The sequence below is a fragment of the Atractosteus spatula genome, chromosome 13 (assembly GCF_055471065.1).
Source record: "Atractosteus spatula isolate fAtrSpa1 chromosome 13, fAtrSpa1.hap1, whole genome shotgun sequence".
NCBI classification, from domain to species: domain Eukaryota; kingdom Metazoa; phylum Chordata; class Actinopteri; order Semionotiformes; family Lepisosteidae; genus Atractosteus; species Atractosteus spatula.
Window position 1 is genome coordinate 26,675,658 of NC_142718.1, and position 20,733 is coordinate 26,696,390.

The 20,733-nt window shown below is 41.8% G+C and overlaps 1 protein-coding gene across 4 annotated transcripts; it reads left to right on the plus strand.

The window, feature by feature from the left end:
• Window positions 1–3,973: 3,973 nt before the first annotated feature.
• On the plus strand, window positions 3,974–19,875 carry sp3a (sp3a transcription factor). Of its 4 annotated transcripts, none has more exons than XM_088930442.1 (7): window positions 3,974–4,112; window positions 4,411–4,508; window positions 4,693–4,788; window positions 5,817–7,188; window positions 10,632–10,821; window positions 12,587–12,783; window positions 17,854–19,875. In XM_088930442.1, exons 1-7 carry the CDS (start codon window positions 4,106–4,108, stop codon window positions 18,171–18,173), a joined length of 2,280 nt encoding a protein of 759 aa, XP_088786568.1. In that variant the 5' UTR covers window positions 3,974–4,105; the 3' UTR covers window positions 18,174–19,875. The 4 variants fall into 4 exon arrangements, with proteins under 4 accessions (XP_088786568.1, XP_088786569.1, XP_088786572.1 ...); XM_088930443.1 differs by having other exon boundaries at window positions 3,978–4,112; window positions 4,702–4,788; XM_088930444.1 differs by having other exon boundaries at window positions 4,000–4,151.
• The last annotated feature ends 858 nt before the right edge of the window (window positions 19,876–20,733 follow it).

Consider the following 20,733-nt stretch of genomic DNA (forward strand, 5'->3'; position numbering starts at 1 on the left):
TGCAGGCATGATTTTTTTCAATTTATCTGTTATTCCTGCATATTTGCAATGTGGGAAGACACAAGATAATTGCAATACTATGCACAATTTCCCACATCTTGCCTACTACAATAGAAGAAACTGAAAAACAATTGCAAGTGTCACTCCAATAATGCCAAATACATGTAAATATGTCAAACTTTCTGTTTATGAACAAAAAAAGCTTGTTGTAGGGAATATTGGTGATGTTGAAATGCAGAACTGCTTATTTGGTTTGTCATTTTTAAGCAACCCGATCTACCAATGAGGTCTTGGAGAAAGCCATTCAGGATACCAACTAGCCACTGAATATCATCAACAGACCTGTTGATTAACTCCAACACAGTGTTTTGTATAATCCTGCAGCTGAATTAAGGCACATGTTTCCACTCAGTACAACTCCAAATGTATAGTGTATTACATGCAGGATACTTGAGGCAAATTGGGTTGTATATTTTTATAGTTTTTATAGTGAAGTATGGCGTTGTATACCATTGGGTTCATTTAGATCAAGGTCCGCTTATTAAAATGAAATGAGGTATTTTCCACACTAACATACAGTAGCTGTATATAGATGCTTGAGGGCTCAGTTACCCTTTGATAATATAAAAGCGGTTGTGGCTAGAGTGAAGATGTGTTGATGAAATATCTGCTAATTAGCATTTGCTGGGGATCAGGATTTTCATGAATATTGTGTGAATTTATTGAATGGCACATGCTCTTGATATGCAGTTTAACCTTCAATGCAAAACAAAGAAAAGAGACTTTGAGAACAATTGATGGCACTACATCCTCCATGCAAAGATTGTGAAATGTCACTTCCAAGTTTGTTCATGAGCACATTTTTTAGGCTGTCTCACTTCCTGTGTATTTATATATGTTCAGGACGTAGTGAAAACAGTTTGAAACAGTTAAGATCACTTTATTGGCCATATACAATTTCTTGTATTAGGAATTTGTCTTTTCACATACCCCATTTTGCTCTCCATGAAACACACAGACAGGGAGAGAAGCTTGGGGTCAGATCGCAGGGTCAGCCATTTATACAGTGCCCCTGGAGCAGTTGGGGTTAAGGGCCTTGCTCAGGAGCCCACCGGAGTAGGATTCCTCTGCCAGCTACGTGATACGGGCCAGCAACCTTCCAGCCACAGGCGCAGATCCTTAGCCACAGAGCCACCGCACCGCCTGATGAACACCTCAAACCTATTCCATACATATAGAAATGCCAATTATGTTATACCAACACAAAACTGGCAGAGCACATACAAAGACAAACATTTTTTTAACAAGTCTGAATCCCAAGTGCAAATTGTTTGGCTGCACACAGTTGTAGGTAGATTCCTCAGACACGTCCATCTTTAAGACTCGTCTTTTAACACATCGTGAGCAACACAAGCCTGTACTGGAAGTTCAGCTCCGATTGGAGATGAGGCACATACCCGAGCAGCAGAACCCCATGCCTGCAAAAGAGGCGGGGGGGGGGGGGGGGGCACTGTGTCGCTGAGAGCCGAGAGAGAACCCATGCTGACTAATCTCACATACCACCTTTAGTCATGCTCACTCAATTGTGCGCCATCTTTTGGGGAGTCACTCAGGAAGCAACCACATCCCACAAGTGTGAGGCTGATCTTCCTGTTAGAGCTCCGTCCCGGACAATGTTGTCCTACAGCTCCTGCAGAGTTCTGCTGTTGCCTAGACAGTATCTCACATCGGTTCAATGCGTTCAGAATCAGATCTCAGCGTGAATCCTCATTTTTCCTGTTCGGGATAAGCTGTAAGAAATGGCTGATCCTTCTGTGATGGGTCACAGAATCAGTCCAAATAAAGTTTAGGCCAAATGTCCTATTCCATGGTATCACAGTCTAATGGACAAGGGTGCCAACCTGGATATCATAAAGTCTGTTTCCTCATGCAGCACTTAATGTGTTCCTCTACATGATTTGGGAGTACACATTCACCAAACTGTCATCACACCCCTGATGTGCTGGCTACTACGGTCAAAACCGAAATCATAGTATTTGTCAGATTTGCCAGTGAAGTCTACTGTTGTCCATTGGTGGTGGGGATACTATTGATGATGTCTTGTTGTTAACAGAAGCCCTTATGCAAGTGAACTTACACTTGCATAGATCAATATCATAAACGTATATATAAAACAGACACCATAATAATGCAACACTTGATATAATAATGCAAAATACTTTAAAACTATTTACCATGCAGGAAGAGATAAGTGCATGTATTTGGCAGTGGAGTAATAACAACACGTGAATTAGGGGGGTAATTCAACACAGTGCAATATAGTAATATGGTACAGTATATTACTACAGAGCGTAAACAGTGTGTAGGGCTACAGACGGCAAGTGTGGTATGGCCTTATCACACTTATTTTGAAACTGGATTAATATGGGGAGATCCAGTATCAGGTGTAAAGGTAAAAGCACATATGATCTGGACATCCACCTTCTAACTGCTTCTTCTAATTCAGGGTCGTGGGGGAGTCAGAGCCTATCCCAGAAAGCAATGGGTGCAATACAGGGTACTTATGTGAAGTCAAAAAAAGAAGAGGACACAAATATGTGGTTAAAAGAAAGAGTAATGCCTAGACAGCATTTTTTTTAAATAAAGAGTAAGCCTAGTTTTCTCCATTAAAAAAGAAAGGCTTTTCATGTAATCTGCCTGGAATGTTTTGCTTTTTTAATCAGATAAAGAACCAGTATGGATTCCACTTGCCAGCGTATACATATCTGAATTGTTTAACCATTAGTTTCAATTTTCTTTCGCACACAACCGTTTCTGTTTGTATGTAAATTAAACTGGCAGCTATGATATTCTGAGTGTCGCCACACCACATATGTTTGGCAGTTAAAACGAAACTACTGTTCAGATAATATTTGGTTAGTAAGCTTAAGTGAGTTTGCTAGAATGAGCACTGAAAAGAATTATTATACGTTATTTTGAGTAGCCTGGAATAACTGTATATTACTGTCAGGTTCTCTGAACTTCTGTTTCTCTGTGGTAGAGGTTTTGTTGATGGGTGGAACATACATTGCACGTGGAATTTGGGAGGACTGTAAGGCATTATTTACTGAACTAAAACACTGTGACTTCGTGTATTTAACATATCCAGCTTCAAAGGAATTTTTTCAAAATAGTTGGCAAAGGGATACACAGTAATATAACTTCCAGTTTGTGCTATACATTTAACATAAGCGGACAGCCTGTATCGTTCGGTGAGTAAGCTCTATCCTTATGACTCCAAAGAACTGTGGCAGCTTCGCAGAGCTCATATGTGGTGTGCAAGACGTCCATAAACCACTTTCTTATAGCGTGATTTCGTGATCTTACATAGCTGAATTGAACCCTAAAGTATTACAATTTTTCACATTTTACGCTTCAGTTATCCTGTTTACATATTATTTTTAGGATATGTGCATTTTAGAAAGCAATTTGCTGTCACCGGGTAAACCAGTTCGGCACAGCTTTCTTATTTTAAAGAATCGTTAGCAAAATATTAGAACAAAAATAATTCAATGTTGAAAACTATAGTTTAAACTGTAGCCCAGTTAAAATAGACGAATTCACCTAATCTTTTCTCACAGACGTTCAAGTGTGAGTTTAGAAACAAACGCCTCGTTTCTATTTTGTAACAATAACACTATCACTGTACAGTAGTTAGGCTCTATAAAAAGCGAAAACGTAAACATTCGGCATTCCGTGACAATATAACAACTTTAATGGCCGATTCGTTCTTTGAACAACTTCCTGGCATTTGCCTACAGCTCCATGAATAACAAACAGGAAACACTCGGGCCACAAAAAATGAGCGACGGACCCTCTGTCTACTGCCAACCAAGGAAACCATCCCGAGCAACCAATCACTTTAAAGAAGAAAGGCGGAACTTCCTGTGCGTGACGCAAACTTTACCGTCAAGCCTGGAAGCCCCACCTTTTGTGTTTCCCGCACCGTCAATCAAAATAGAAAAAAAATCGACTCGAATCACCGATCGCAGCCCGCCTTTGATTAAAATAATCATGTTTGGCGTTTAAATAAATCGAGAATCTCACGATTTAAACCATTTACGCTATGACTGGTACGTAACATTTAAACTGATTCAAGCACACCATCACCGGTGAGTTTGTGTAACCCTTAAGTCTTTAATCTTTTTTCAGCAGCGGCACAAGCCAGCAGTTGCGATTTAAACGCTAAAGTTAAAGCTTTAAAGAATTTGCATCGAAATCCTAACAGAAACGATCCTGTCGGGAGTCAATCTGGGAGTTTTGTGCGTCCGTGTGGAGTTTGGATGCTGTTTAGTGTGGTTTTGGCGAGCGGAAAGTGGAGAGGAATGATTTGTTTTGCTCTGTTTCCCTCTTCTCTGTGCCTTTCTGTAGCCCCTGAAAAGCCAGTGAAACAAGAGGAAATGGCTGCCTTAGACGTGGACAGCAGTCAGAGCGACTATCTGCAGCACGGCGGCGGCGGAGGGAACCAGGTAATTTTTTCTCCTAGCTGCCCCTCGCTTGCTCTTCTGCCAGGTTTGTTGTAAATGCATGGTGTTTTTTGTGAAGTTCACACGTTTTAAAATTTGATGTTGTAAAAAAAAGTCGTACTTCCTGTGTAGCTCCGGACTAACGGCCACCCACTTTCTTCTTTTTAAACCCGCCCATTGTGGGTAGGACACTCAGCCGTCACCGCTCGCTCTGCTGGCAGCTACCTGCAGCAAGATCGGGTCGCCATCGCCAGAGGAGGATGGCTGTGCTGTCGCTGGCGTGGTAAGTCACCCCCGCTGCTAGAACCGTAGCCGAACCGAAACCAGCAGCCCGCCCTGTGCAAATGCACTGCAGCGTGGACTGTAAACACAAAAACAGCCACGGCCGGCAGAGCGCTAAGTCAGCCCCAGTGCTGAAGCAAACCCGGTGTTCAGAGTAACATCCAACCATGCATTATGATCACGACACGCTGATCCTTGACAAATAAAGCGACGAGCTGAGGTTTGAAATTAAAAGCAATGTGTAATGGCCGTGGGTTCAAAGTGCCTGTTGGTGTCCGGATGCTTCTTTTTTTCCCCCCTCTTTCAAAAGATGAATTTAATTCCTCCAATTATTCATCGATCAGTGGGTGATAAGGTCTGTTAAATCGCTTGTTAAGCAGTGTAAAAGAAACGTTTTTTTTTAAATGTGCCTGTTATTACTGACGCGATTTAATTATGTTTGAAAAGGCTGCCAGCCTTTCGTTTTCTCTACCCCCTTACACTTATTCGTCTTTTTTTGTGACACTACACCATTTCAGATCAGTTACATTTCTCGATTATGCCTACTATGTACAATATATAAACCTGCCTTCAGCTTATTAGAAAAATCTTGGCTTGCCTTCGTTTCTAATGGTACCACAGACTTGAACGTGCTCTGCAGGGTATCGATAGGTGTGAGCTGAAGCCTTGTGCCAAAGAGAACCAGTACCACAATAATTTCACTCCTGCAGTGAAAGAGCAGAAGAAATCTATATTTTCACCCAGATCTTTTTCAAATAAGCTACACTCCTTTAATAAATCAGTGATATCTTACAAATCCCCTCAAGCTGTCGACTTTCCCATAAAAAGTGTAGCCTTTTATCTTATCGCTGGCGGCTTATTGATTTCCACTTAGTAACACATTTAGTAAAATGCTAGTGTAAAAATGACTTTCATTTGGCCAAGTGCTTTTTGCTCAACGGTTCACAAAAAAAACAACAACTGATGCATTTACTAGGAATTTCTGGCAGAAAATTAACTCCGGTCACCTTTTTTTTGTCTGTGTTTTAGCCTGCAGATCTCACTTCCATACAGTTGACAGGGACAGCTAATAGATGGGAAGTCTTGGCACCTACAGCAACGATAAAGGAGGAACCAGGCTTAGTCCAGATTCCGAATACAGGGATAGTAACATCAAACGGACAGTATGTTCTTCCAATTCAGAATCTGCAAAACCAACAGATTTTTGTAACTTCAGGAACAGACACCTCTGCCAGCGCAGTGCCTAATATACAGTACCAGGTGATTCCACAGATTCAGACTGCAGATGGCCAGCAGGTACAGCTGGGCTTTTCAACTTCTGCGGTAGATGGGGCAACTCTGGGCCAGGATGCCACAGGGCAGATCCAGATCATGCCTGATGGGAATCAAAGCATAACCGTTGCCGGGACATCTTCTGCAGACATCCTTACTAACAGCCAGAACCTCATATCACAGGCTGGGCACGTTCATCATCCTGGTGGGCCTGTCCAGATTCAAGGAGTTTCTCTCGGCAGCTCCACCTATAACAGCCAGGGTCAGGTTGTTACTAATGTGCCTGTGGGGTTGCCTGGAAATATTACTTTTGTACCGATCAACAGTGTTGATCTGGACTCCCTAGGGCTTTCAGGTGCTGCTCAGGCCATAGCTACGGGGGTGACCTCTGACGGCCAGTTGATCATGACTGGCCAAGCTATGGACAACTCGGACAGCTCCGAAAAGACTGGTGAGCACCTTTCCCAAACACTATCTGCAAACAATTCCAACACTAACCAAGACATGTACGTGCCAACCACCTCCTCCTCCCAGCTGCACGAAACGATAGACGGTACAGGTGTGCTTCATCAAGCTACGTCCTCCTCCTCGGCCAGCGAGCAGGTGGATCCCTCCAGCCTTCAGGAAAACTACATCCAGACGGCTCTGTCGGACCAGAACCAGGTGCAGAATATCCAGGTCTCCACGGCGCAGCCCATCATCCAGCTGCAGCAGGTCCAGGCGCAGAGCACCAGTGAAGCCCAGGTCATCCAGGGACTCTCCCAGCAGCAGGTTCAGGCCACAGGGCAGACCATTTCTCCTCAAGCCCTGCAGAACTTGCAGCTGCTCAATCCAGGGACTTTTTTGATACAGGCCCAGACGGTGACCCCCTCTGGGCAGATCCAGTGGCAGACTTTCCAGGTGCAGGGAGTTCAGAACTTGCAGAACCTCCAGCTGCCCAACGCACCTGCCCAGCAGATCACCCTGGCCCCTGTGCAGACCCTCTCTCTGGGCCAAGGAGGGACCCTGGGGTCCACCCCTGTTAGCATCAGTACCAGCCAGATCCCCAACCTGCAGACAGTGACCGTCAACTCTATAACCTCGCCTGGAATACAGTTCCAGCAGCCAGAGGACACCAGCAGTCCTGCGGGTAAGTCTGGCCGTTTTCTTTCAGTTACCTAGCGGCCCTTGTACTTTTTACCTCTCAGGTCTGTTATTTTGAACAGCCGCGTAGTTGTTAAGACATTTTGCAGTGGCACATTTAGTCTGGGTTTTTAACTGTTAAAATTTAAAGTCCTCTTTGCTTAGCAATGTGAAACTTCATATTTTGAGAAAGCAGGTCTTGCGCGATGACATATTTGAACAAATTTGTCATGTTTGTGTCTTTACACACCTATCTAGATTGTGACTTGCCAGTAGAACTATTCCCTGTTATTATTCCTGATTTTTCTAGTTTCTTAACGCACAAGTGTTTTCATAAATATTTAGTCACCTTTTGGTACACCAGGACTTCAGTGGTTTAACCAAACCCTGTGCCAGTTTGTACCCTTCTTTTCTACAATGCAGCTTCCCACTTCTCTGATAAGAGTTTGTTTCAGGCTCAAAGTAAACCGAGACACTACCAATGTGTGTAACCTGCGATGTATTGTCCATTTACATTAGCAATGGAAGTAGTATCACTCATAATGATATTCAGTTGATTAAAATAAAGTAAAAAACTAAGGAGAGATACTGGTGAGTAATGGATGCTTGATGGCATTATCTCCCAGTGTGTCCAGATCCAGATCTGCACAGAAGGAAGAAAAGCTTTGAACTTTAGACCGACTCTGGGCAGTTCATTGTGGGAAAGAATCATTGTAGTGTTTCTTTAAGTCAGATTAGCACTTGCCTGGAGCGTGTTTATGTTAGCCACATGTAAGTGTTTCAGATGAGAAGACTGATATTTGAATAGGTCAGGATGATTCTGGGCAAACTTGTCAAACAAGCTGAGACAGAAAAATACCACACAGTGCAAATCAATCATGTCTTATGTGGTCAGTTTCTACAGTGCCTCTTCATATATCATGTGCATTGTGATGTTATTGAATTTCAGGAGCTCACATCCATTTTATGACAAATTTGGATACATCTTCCTGACCGTTGTTTCTACAAGAGGATTTTGACGCATCTTTGCTGAGAATTTGCCCTAACTATAGTATAATTTGTACCTGGTCGTTTTGACAGACGCAGTTAAAGACTACCTCCATACAAGCATTTTATACCCATAGGTTTTCAGTTATGTTTTATGCACAGCTGCATAGCTTTTAAGATCTTTTAAAAAAGTTTCAGGGTAGGTGGACACCATTCTTTCCAGAGGTCAGTACTGTATCAGATCACATTAGAAAGTCTGTCTTTGTTGGGCAACATACTTTTTGAATGCCTTTAGTGCATCAATGCATCTTACATGTCACAGGCAAGGTTGTAACATCATCATGTTTTAAGCTTTTGAAGGATTGGAATACATTCCAGACAGAAATTCGAATATAGAGATTTGCATACTTTATCTTTTTGTATTGGAGAGAAGTCCTTTTTTTTTTAGAGGAATTCCTCTAATTTGGAATTAAACTAACTTGCATTTCAAACGGAGCAAAAAGTAATCACTTGTTTCAATTTTGTCTCAGGACAGAATGAAAAAAAATACATTTGATTTTTAGTTTGCCAGAATCTTCTGGATGGTTCAGGCTGGAATGGTGGGGCGCTGTTCATTGTTCTGAATGTTGGTGTTCTGTATTCTTTGGTGATGTGTCAGCAGAACTTATTTTTGCTTCTGTAACACCTGTTTTCTAACATCTTGTGCATCATGTATTCAGTGCAGTGCTGTGCTGCAGCACTGCCAGCCCTGTAGAAGCTTTCCCACAGTGCTGTGGGTCAGTAGGATGTTTTGGGTGTAATGTAGATGCGCTTGTGATTCTTTGGTGGGATCTTTAAGCCAACTGCTTTGCTCTGTCTTCCTACTGTAAATTCTAACTTCAGTGTCTCAGGTATTTCACTTAGAATTTGACTTAAATGGTTCTATTACAATACAATGTTTTAGTTAAGGTCCCATTTTCCATAAAAGCAGTACAAGCACAATCTAAATAATACATATCTGTGATAGCTTGTATATACAGTGCACTCCATAACTATTTCCCCCTGCGAAGTCTGGATCTTTTAATGCCACTTGAGCTTAAAATTACTTTCAAATGCGACCTCAAAAATGTCACAACCTAGACTAGTCCAAAGTCGGAGCTAAAATGTGCTGATGTGAAAATTTCTAGTTTACCCATTTGCATGTGTAAAATGATTCAAGTATAGAAATGAGATGTTTAAAGAAAAGAAGGTGTTCCTCAGCGTTTAACCCCCTTGTTACCAGAACCTTAAATCAGTTCTGGAGTAGAAGAACAGTTTGAAAGTTCACCAAATTAGTGATCCAAGTTCATGTATCAATGAGACAAATCAACCGTGAAGATGAGGAGCTTCTGAAACACCAGTGCTGAAGTAGTAGAGTGGAACAGATCAGGAGGAGGTTATTTATGCCATCAAGTTTGTGAAAGCGGCGTCACGTCAGCAGGGAATGAGTGGCGAGGAGTATCTAGAACTGAGCAAAGCCCAGGCCAGGCCTAGTGGAGTTGCTCCTCAAATCACCCAAAAGTCAAAAACCAGGTGCCAAATGTACACAACACCGAAACAAGCATACAAGGCAAAAGGCAAAGCCAGTTGGGTAGTTTGTCAAGAAGAGAGTTAATTTCCTTGAAAGGCCAAGTCAAAAACCTGCCATTCAGCCTCTTTTGCATGTAACGGTGCTCAATGTGATCATTTAGTTTTGAATAAGTGCAGTTCATTTGGAAATGTATGTAGTGTCTTGCTAGGGTTCTGAACCTTGTTATATTTCCACATTTTGTTGCTTTAACGCTAGGGGTCATAAATTGTGCTATAGGGATACTTCTCCTCAGCAGGGACTAGAAGGCTTGTTTGGATTGAAGGAAAAATGGATGGAGCAGAGTGTAGGCAATGCTAGAGAAACACCTGTCACAGGATAACTTCAGCCTGTAAGCGATCTCCGAGCATTTTGCGAGAACTCGAGCAAAAATGGGTAAAAATCACACCGAGCCGGTGGGCTGAGTTGGTACGCACTTCCAAAAGAAGACTAGCGGCTGTAATTGCTGCCAAAGGTGCTTGTACCAAGTATTATGTTCTCAGGTCTGAATCCTTATGCAATCAAACTATTTCAGTGTTTTTACTGAAATTTACTGTAACTATCTTTCCGTTCCAAGTCTTTAGATTGATCATTGAGGTTCTGAATCAAATATTAATATTTTTGCGAGGCACGGGGTATTTGTAACGCGTCTGAATATGAAATTATTGTTCAGGGACAGAATGTCTTTGCAAAGCACAGTACGTATGATTAGTTTCTAGCATCCTGAGTGATTCTTTTTATGGTGGACACAAGTCTGCGTGCCTTTAGGATTTTCTATTTAAATGTGATCTTAAAGGTTGTAAAGGGAAAAAGTCAGAGCTATAGCCTAGTGGGGACGGCGTGACCGTCGTGAACAGGAGATCTTTTTGCCTTCTCAGATATCCAGATCAAGGAGGAGCCGGACTCGGAGGAGTGGCAGCTGGGCAGCGACTCCACCCTGAACACCAGCGACCTGTCTCACTTGCGGGTCCGGCTGGTGGATGAGGAGACGGACCAGCAGAACCAGGAGGGCAAGCGGCTCAGACGGGTCGCCTGCACCTGCCCCAACTGCAAGGAGGCGGGCGGGAGGTGAGCTGCTTCCACGTTGCTTTCCAGAGTGAGAAACAAAATGGCAGAAACCGGAACGGTAGCTCTCCTGGAGAGGACAGAAGCAGGGGACATGGTTTCCAGCTTGGTGAAGTGGCAGGAGGAACTGGGGGAACTGCAGTGCCAGTTTCTGAGACTGGCTATTAATCCTGGTAACAAAATAAATTAATTGACGGTTTTGCAAAATTTTCCAAATTCCGAATTTACAAAATCGTGAACTTTGTGGAAGTGCTGTATGGTTGCCATGTTGCTGCAAGCTGCTGGTCTCGCCAAAGGCGAGAGTGAGAGTTTGCACGAATTGTGACATGAAGAGGCCCTTCCTGCTCACTAGTCACTGTAATGACTAATGTAATGCGATGTACAAGTACGAATGCGATTTCACCGCAGAAATGTTCCATTTTGATCTGCATGCAGAGTTCATAAGAAAGCAGTATTTGTTGGCAAAACCTTCTTGAAGTCGAGATTTTTCTATTGTGTTAAGAGAGATGTATTCACAAGTCTGTTTGTTTACAATGTAATAAGGCTGTGTCACGTCACTGGAAGTTTTGCTGACTCATTTTGAATCATAGACAATGACTGCAATATAAGCTGCACATACCTGGACATTTTGTGTATATTGTAAACTGGAGGTTTTACATATTACTGTGCCCATTTTACTTTCATTGTGGTTTGAAATACACTTATCGATGCCAATTTTTTCTAACCCCGGAATACAAAAATAGCGTTGCAGCTCCCCTTTAATAGAAAATAAAACTAGCAACTGGCAGCCAAGTTCTGAAAAGAAAATCATACCTTTTGTTCTATGGAAATACACCACTGAATAATGTGCTGTCTGTTGACAAAATGGCAACATTAGCCATAAATTTGGGACTTTTTAGTCAATAAAATTATGAAAAGGCCCACAGTGGAGATGTATTAGGTGTAATAAGGAGGAGGTCCAGCGTTCTGAGAGAGTGAAAGGGTTGAGGGGCGATGCCGAACATGGGCAGAAACGCAGTCTGTTTTGTTTGTCGCAGACTGGCAGATCCAGAGGGCATCAAAGAGCACGGCAGGATAAAAGAGAGGATGAGTGCGAGGAGAAAGAGGAGAGAGAGGCTGGATTAGTGCTGACAAGAATGGGAGGAAAGGAGGATACAGATGGTAAAGTTAGTCAGTGGAGAGGAGGAGAAGCTGAGTCCTACTGTGAATGTACACTCGCAGGTTTAGAAACGGTTTCTGCAGGATCGCCATCTTAACATTCAGTTATATTGGTTATTAAAGATTGAGCAATGAACATATGTTGAACCACGTGATATAATGGAACAACACTTTTTTGTAGAAATTTGCTGTTTATGGCTAGTGTTGTGGGCAGCAGTATTTCAGAATGAAATTTTTATCTTCTACAAAGATGCTCTTTACAAAGCCTTCTTGTATGTGGTTTTGTACATTGTGATCGACATAATAAATAAAGGCTTATGAACGACGTGCACAGTCTTTCAGGTTCGTAAGAAAAGTAAAATCAGATCAGGAAGACTAAAGAGCCCTGGATTGTAACACCTCAAAATCCTTCTGTGTCGGTGGTGAACTTTGACTAAAATATCAATGGTTAAGCATGCTGAGGTAATTTGCTCTTGGCGGTGTTTTAGCACAATCCAATTTCTTGAAGAATGGGTGAATACAACGGTATTGGACAGATTCAAAAGAGGTGTACCTTACGTGACCGTTGTGATGGGTTGTGTCATTGTGTGTTGGTCTTCCTGTCTTTCAGAGGTTCTAGTTTGGGGAAAAAGAAGCAGCACATCTGCCACATTCCTGGCTGTGGAAAGGTTTATGGGAAGACATCGCACCTGAGAGCCCATCTGCGCTGGCATTCCGGCGAGAGGCCCTTTGTGTGTACTTGGATGTTCTGCGGGAAAAGGTTCACACGCAGCGACGAGCTACAGCGGCACAGAAGAACGCACACAGGTAAACCCTTACTGGTAAATCAGATAGTAAAACCATGAGTGTAAGAGGATTCATAGTACATTACTGTAAAAGCTTTGCTGTCTTTGCTACATACTGAAATCCGTCAAGAAAGGGGCGTAATGGATAAACAAATTTACACTAATAAAATATTAGTCTATACTATACAGTAAGAAGTATTTCCTTTAGGTAGCTACGTCAGCATGCATAGGCTGCAAAGGAACAGGTAAAGGTTTGTTCCATGCTGAAAAGAGAAGAAACACGACATGTTGGCTGTGGAGCCTTCTTCAGTTGTGAGAAAGAGAGGAAAGTCAGCAGCTGATATAGCATGGGAGGACAAAAGCTGGGAGTGGAGAGGAGGCGGGAGCAGGAGAGATGCAGAGTGGACATTCGGGTGGTGTGACGTTGAGAAAGGTGTGAAGTGAAAAGGCCTCCTCTCCACAGCCGAAACGTTGTGTTTCTTTTCTTCTCTTTTCAGCATGGGATAAACCTTTACTTGTTCCTATACAGTAAGAATACAGCTGTAATTTAAGCAAACAGCACTGCGAAACATTGCGAGCCCAGAACTTCAGATTTCTTGTGCTGGCTTCCTTTTCACGTCACTAGAATGCTTTTCGGCCACGACCGGAAAGGGTAACACTGCAAACCAGGAGAAAACTATTCCAGACAGTGCGCGCGTAAGAGACCATGCGGAACAAGAACCGAGACCACACGTAGGACGTCGAGTGGCGTAAGAGTTTCAAGATGAAACCAGGCCAAGATTATACACTGTCTGCGCGATGGGGTTGGTTAGAGAACCCTAGCGAATGAGAGATCACGGCGACAAAGGCTGCAAGCCAGGCAGAACCAGAAATTTTCCTTGATGGTAAAGGCCAATTTTTATTGGTTTATGGAGAAAAATGGCAGGTATTGAAGCCTTCGGGTTAATAAAAGGCCAGAGAGTAGCCCTTTTGCCGTATTAGCTTGGTAGAGAATGGCATTCCGTTGGGTTCCCGGACAGACATGCACTGTCGAGCAATCGTTCGCAATACAAAAGGAGATAAATCTAGCACACAAATATATACCTGTGCACGTGAAATGACAAAGGAAAGCAGAAAAACATTTTTTTTTTGTGGTTTCTCTAGGTTTTAATACAGTAACCATTATTCAGAGCATTGTGCCAACCTTGCAGTCATTTGTTTTGGAAGGCTTTGCTCTGCAGCAAATGAAGTTGCCAACAGGCTTTTGAAGTTCTGAGATTCAGTTTAGAACACAGTAAGCGACCGTGTGCTTGTTTTTACAACAAACAAACCTGTCTCAGCACTGTGGCAACAGAATTTCCCTTGAGATAGTCTGCTGAACCAAACAGGCGTAGTGCTTCTAGCAACACGCACCGGTCTTGTCCACTTGAAATCCCTGCAGCTGGGATGCGTACCTGTGAGCTGCCTACCAGCATCCCTGCCATTGAAATATCCATTTGTGTTTTTGAGTTAAGCTCAGCGTATGCTGCTTTGTGTTTCTTCACACTTGTTGATTGCAATTGTTATTCTTGCACATTTTATAATTATTATTTCACGCGGGAGTTTCGATGACCTAGGTTGTTTTTTTGTAAGGGCAATGATAGGGGTTCCTGGAGGACCAGTCGCCTGCTGGTTTTTGCTCCAGCCAAGCTCTCAGTTACACAATTGAACCCTTAATTATTTTAATAATAGGATTAATTTCAACTGTTTGACTGTTTGCAGCTCTTAAACCTGTTGGGGGTTGCCTTTTAACTACAGTAAACCCTTGGTTTAACGTACTAATAAGGGAGAAGGCGTGTCCATTATTGCTGAATGTCCATTAAATCATGAATAACATTTGTTCAGCCAAACGACACACTAGTATGAGAAAAAATACTTACTGTGTATATGCTATCTGTATCTTGTGACAATTTCTAACAATTGTTGTCAACAGTCAATGGAAATGTGTTGTTTTTTTCTCATAAATAAGCAAGCTCTTAATTTCATGTTATAAATACACTGTATAAATTTAACTAAATCACATGAAAACAAACAACACCCCTCAATTGACCTCCATTGCTCCCTTCCTGAATTCTAAAGTATGAATTTTTACCTTGTTTTATTATTTTAGCTCTTTGATTTTACAGACAAAATTCCTCTTTAGATTTTGTCCATTAATTAGAGGGCTGCATTTCATAAGGAAAACAAAATCCTAGATTTGTGAATAGAAGAAAAATCTAATTTTCCAATGCAAGCCGCTGTTCAATTAACCCTTCAGTTTGCTAAGTGGGAAGAGCAAGAATGGAAACTAGCAGGTGTGTACCTGGATGATGATTCCCTGGTCTGTGGAAATACTGTATAGAAATCGTTCATACATGCATCCTTAATGTCATGTAAAATCAGAGACTTGCACCACTGACAGGCGCTTTAGAGATCCAGGGCTACACCCCAAGTCCTCTAATGGCAGTAATGATTCTTATGATTTCAGGTTGTTTTCCCAAATAGCAAATAGACTACATTATTTTTCACAACAATTCTGTAAAAAGTTCTCATTTTAGTGGAAAAAGGTTATCCAAAACAACTGAACGTGCGCACAATCAGATCTTTATCTCAGCCTGCACACCTCAGAATTCTTATCTGATATCTTCCGGAAGCATGTGTGCCTTTTCCCCCCCTTATATATATTCCATTAGGATATAAAAAGGGTCTTAAACGAGAGTAGGCCGTTCAACCCACCCTGGCCCTTTGGGTTAGTAGCGAATTCATGGGAAGGTACAGAAAGGTGATAAAGTTTTCAGGTCATGCTGTGTGAATAAACAGTGAAAAGGCTTGGAATGTTTTCTATAACTGTGTTGTCAGTTTCAGCGGGTAGAGGGCACAGCGAAGAAACACATGTCAAAGGAACAAAATGAGCAGTGCCTGAGTCATCACGAAAGAGGGGCTGGTGTTCAGTAATGCCTTCATGTTTCCAGCAGTAGCTGCTGCTGCTATGTTTCACATAAGAGAATCGCAGTCATCTTTATTTGACAGTGGCACTGTATGTAAGGGATTTGGGAATAAAAGTCAGAAACTGCTTTATAGGTTTTACCTGGTGCAAGAGGGAAGAAATTCCTTATACTGAAGTCTGCATGTTCTCCCTGCATCGACTTAAGTTTTCTTTAGGCGTTGTGGTTTCCTCCTATTTACCAAAGACATGCTAGTTGGGTTTATTGATGTTTCTAAATTGTCCCTGTCTGCGTGTGCGTCTTGTGATGGACTGGTGTCCCACCCAGGGTTTAATCCCTTTGCCCTACTCGTTTGGAATGGTCTTCAGCTTGCTGGTGCCGTTTTCATGATGGTTTCTTGATGGTGGACGGATGCCTAACTATAATAACCAGACAGCTGTTCTGCTGGAAGAACCAGTGATTAATTCTCATCAGTTGTCAATATTTTAAGTTAAAGTGAACATCTGTTCTGCACGTTCCCAGTTTAACCATTTTTGTTGTGGCCATGCCCCCAGTACTAATGGTGCCAGCCTCATTTGCATGGTGCTTTGCCGTTGTGTGTCACCTTTTGAAGAGTCACAGTTGACCACTGAGATCCCATGTTCCCTCATCCAGTGTCTGGTTAATGGGCTCCTCCTGCTGTCCAAGTGAGCGTTTGTACTGGTTGAGCCACTGAGGAGCTGGCAGTGCATAATCTTTTACCTAAGGTGTACTGGCACCAGTATATTTTTGAGCAATGGTTTCATATCTGCAATTGCTATCCTCTTAAAACAGCTCTGTGTGTTCCTAAATTTGTCCCTTCCATAAAACAGTCTGTATTAAAACGTAGCGTTTTGAAGTGACTTTAGGCAACCATATATGGAAGACTAGATCAGCCAGTTGCTCTGATCACAGATATTCAGAAAGTTTTTATTTTATAACCCCAGGCTATTTTTAAGCCCCAGGCTGGTGTATGAATGTATGCTTTTCAAAAATGTTTTCAGCTTTTTTCAGAAAGCTGGATCATTTTGTCATCAGTCCTCATTCTGCTTAGATAATATTTTTGAGAGCATACTAGAAATGCAAATCTTCTGTGTTAGGTGCTTAACTCCATCCTGGGAAATATATAAGGTTGGCTTGATTAATGAAATCAATGCAAATTGCCATCTAGTCCTTTCAGAAAACCTTCCCCCCGTTTAACAGGCTGATTCACCCAACAATTCACCTTACCTGTGCTGTCCAGGATGCAGGCTGAAGGTTTTCCTGTAGTTCTTTGCCGTGCTTGCAGCAGCTTAGGTATAGTTACTTATTGGTCAACACAGTTGCTCCCCAGCTGCTAGACATGGTAGTCCTTAGCCTGGACATGGTGTGTATGTCCAGAGGAAATTCAGTGTGTTTTAAACACTCCACACTGGAACACACAAAGTAGAGGGTTGTAGATGAGTTATTCTTAGTAAAGTGATACTCTAGTGTTAAATAATCAGGAAAATCTCTTTTTCAGTTGTGCATGTGTGGCATGTAAAGGCTGCTGCATGTTATCTAGATGGCTGCTACACTCCAGTGGTGGATGAAGTAGATCCCCTGTTATATGTAAAGCTCTTGCAGATCGTTTAGGAGGAAAAATGTTATATTAAATGTGACGAAGCAGTACTATCCATCCATCTGGCCATCCGTTGAACTGGAGTCTAGTCTGGCAGGTCGGGGGTGCAAGAGAGCACTACAGTCTGGACAGGACACCAGTCCATCGCGGGAGACGCGCATGTGTGCAGATGAGGGGGGCATTTTAGAGATGGCAGGTCACTGGAACAGCATGTCTTTGGGCAGTGGGAGGAAATTGGAGGACCTGGAGGAAACCCACTCAAGCGTAGCAGAACAGGCGAACGGAGTCGAATTCAAACCCGGGACCCTGAAGCTGTGACGCGTCAGTGCTACCCACAACATCACCCTTCCACCTTGTGCATGGATCAAAGATGTTCTGTCTTGCTTTGAGAATTTGTAGCCTGTAGGTGGCTATAAAGGATTTGGATAGCCCTAGCTTCTTGATGGAAAGAAGTGTTTTGTTTTTTTTAGGGGTTTCTGCCTTTTTCTTTCAAGACCTTGTTCTAAAAACAGTTGTCTTATTTCCGTGACAGGTGAGAAGAAGTTTGTCTGCCCGGAATGTTCCAAGCGTTTTATGCGAAGCGATCACCTTGCCAAGCATATTAAAACTCACCAGAACAAAAAAGGCATTAACTCAAGCAGTACAATGATGGCAGCGGTGGAAACAACATCGTCGTCCGATAACATTATTACCGCAGGAGGGACAACCCTTATCCTAACCAACATTCAACAGGGGTCCGTACAGAGCATTGGAACGGTGAACTCGACAAACGCCAGTGCTCAAGAGATTCTCTCCAACTCTGAAATTCCTTTACAGCTGGTCACGGTATCTGCCAGCGAGGTGATGGAGTAACCACACTCACAAACTGAACTTATTTGGTCGTGTTTTTTTTTTCATTTTTATATATATATATTATATTTTAAAGAAATATCAGTTTATGTTCATTAGCAGTCTTTTTACTGATGGGGCAAAAAATGAAATTAATGTGGTTACAATACACACACTGAAATGCCTTATTTTGTATCATACTCTGTAGTATAATGGTGGAGTTGCATGTGGTTTTAGCTACTGTTCAATGTGTAATAGATCTGAAAAAAAAGTTTCTGTAATATGAAAAGAATGGTACAGATGAGAATTAAGAGTATGGGAGCTTTGTTAACCTAAATATATATTAAATGGGAAATTGTGGATGTGAATACTTTAAAGGCGGGTAATTAAGGAAGAGTTCTGCCTCCAATTCCAGAAACAAGTCCACTCACTCATCATACGTCTAGGCACAGTGTCCACCAGGAGCAGTCCAGGTGTGTCGCAGCTTCTTCTAAAATGTCATTTCTGAAATTGTGTCATTTTAAACGGACTCAAAGCGGAGTCTGCCTGAACTGTCAGCATTTGGAGTTTCACCACCTTTTGTTTTTGTTTCGCCTTTGAGGTATTTTGCAGAGAGCAAAAGAAAACAATCGTGTAATTAAAATTTTGTATTTTTTCCCTCCTTGTACGTCCGTTGATCTGATGTTTAATATGCATAACTTGCAGATTGTTTTTTGAGCGAAAGCTATTTATAGTAGGCTTTACTTAGTAAACCGGTTTTGTTGTATCGAAACCTCGTTATTTTAATTACTTTTTAAATATGTATAATATTCAAATGTGTTACTTTTGTAAAACTTCATTTTCAAATGGAACTCAATTAAAGTCTGAATCCTTTCTATAAAAAAAGCCATGTTAAAAGGTTGATTTGCCAAATTTTATTTTCCTAACAACTTGCAATAATATTGGATGAAAAAGTAGCACAACCACATTTCATTGATGGCTGATATGTGTTGATTATTGTAGACAATATAGATTTATCATGTGACGATGGACCAAAAGAAGAAGAAAATTATGCAGCCACTATTTCTTACATGCTGTGTCAAAATAATGTATATGTCAGGGTCTTAAAATTACTTTTTGCTAAATTTCTTGTGAACCCCCCTCCCATCTCCATCTTCCCACTGCTGGGTGATAGGAGCTGGTCTCATTTGTGACCACACTCCTATAATTTCAGGTAAAAACACAGAGATCTAAATCATTCAAGATATTCTCGAGAGAAAACCTACTGCTAGTACTGTACGTTTAAGTACTGTACATTTACTAATCGACTGCAGTTTAATTTCTTTTTTTGTATGAGCATTGTCTTGGTTTTTTTTATACTGCCCTGGAAAGTGTGTAGGCTATGCACTCTCTTCTTGCTCTGTTCAAATATGTACCTGTCTTTTTTTTTCTCTCAAAATATTCCTATATCATTTTTATATATAGCAATGTTTCTGACTTTCATTATGCAGGTTGTGTAATGTGAGATTAAAGTAGATGGAAAATGAGTGCTATAGTCTTGTCACTGGAGGTAATTAATCCAGTGACTAGAATTTCAATAGATTAACTTGTATAAAGAAATATTGACAATATTTTAAAATATTGTACTTGTTAAGGCCACCTGAAATTCAGAATCTACCGTGATGTATTTGAAATATATTATACCCAAGTGGTCACTAATAAAACACTATTTTGACTTTTCATTTGATACTATTTTGTGGATAGTTATTGAACATAGCTCGAGTCTGCAGTACTGTGTTTTCAATTAAATTCAGAGAAGATCTGGCACTTTAGCCAAATAAGAAGCCCCAATTCTAACACCCATATTGTGCTGAGAAACCTCACTGGGACTTGGACTAGAAGTGTATTTTTCAGTAAAGAGAACATGGTCAACCAACCGTTACAGGAAAGCGGTCTAGTTGGCAGAAGGCCTTCAGGACAATATGGACAGCCCATTTTGAGTACTTTTCTTGAAAGAGGTTTGTGTGGTCTAACAATGTGGTTCCAATGGCTGTGGAAAATCAAACCCGCCGGTTCATTTTAAGAAAGAAGCTGATACTGGATTTCAGTCTTGCCCCTCAAACCTAGAACGGCTTTATACCAGTAGTACAACAGGGACATGGGAGCAGTGTTGGAGCACTGTTCCGTGTGCCATGGTAGCATTGTTTCCCAAGAAGCCAATTGCCTTCAGGTTGTTTCTATAGCACTGGAAATGCACAAGGGATTTGGGAGCAAGGTTTATGCCCGGGAGAACTCCCACAGTGACTAAAGTGGCTGATGGAACACATCGACTGGAGCAGCAGAGAGGTGAGTCTAGTGGGACCTGCATGTTCGCACAAGGCATGATGGGTCATTTCTCAGCAAAACGTCTTTTTGGATGAGTAATACGGCCTTAATGTAAACTAATGCAGTCGCTGGCAGTGCCTGCTTCTGAAGTGCTGTGTTTTCGGCTATTAAATGGAAAGAGCACAAAACTTCCTAAAGTCACACAGGAAACCACAGCAGTGGCAGCAGTGGAATGATGTGGAGACTGTTACAGTTGATTTATAGGTGTTTCCTAACAGAG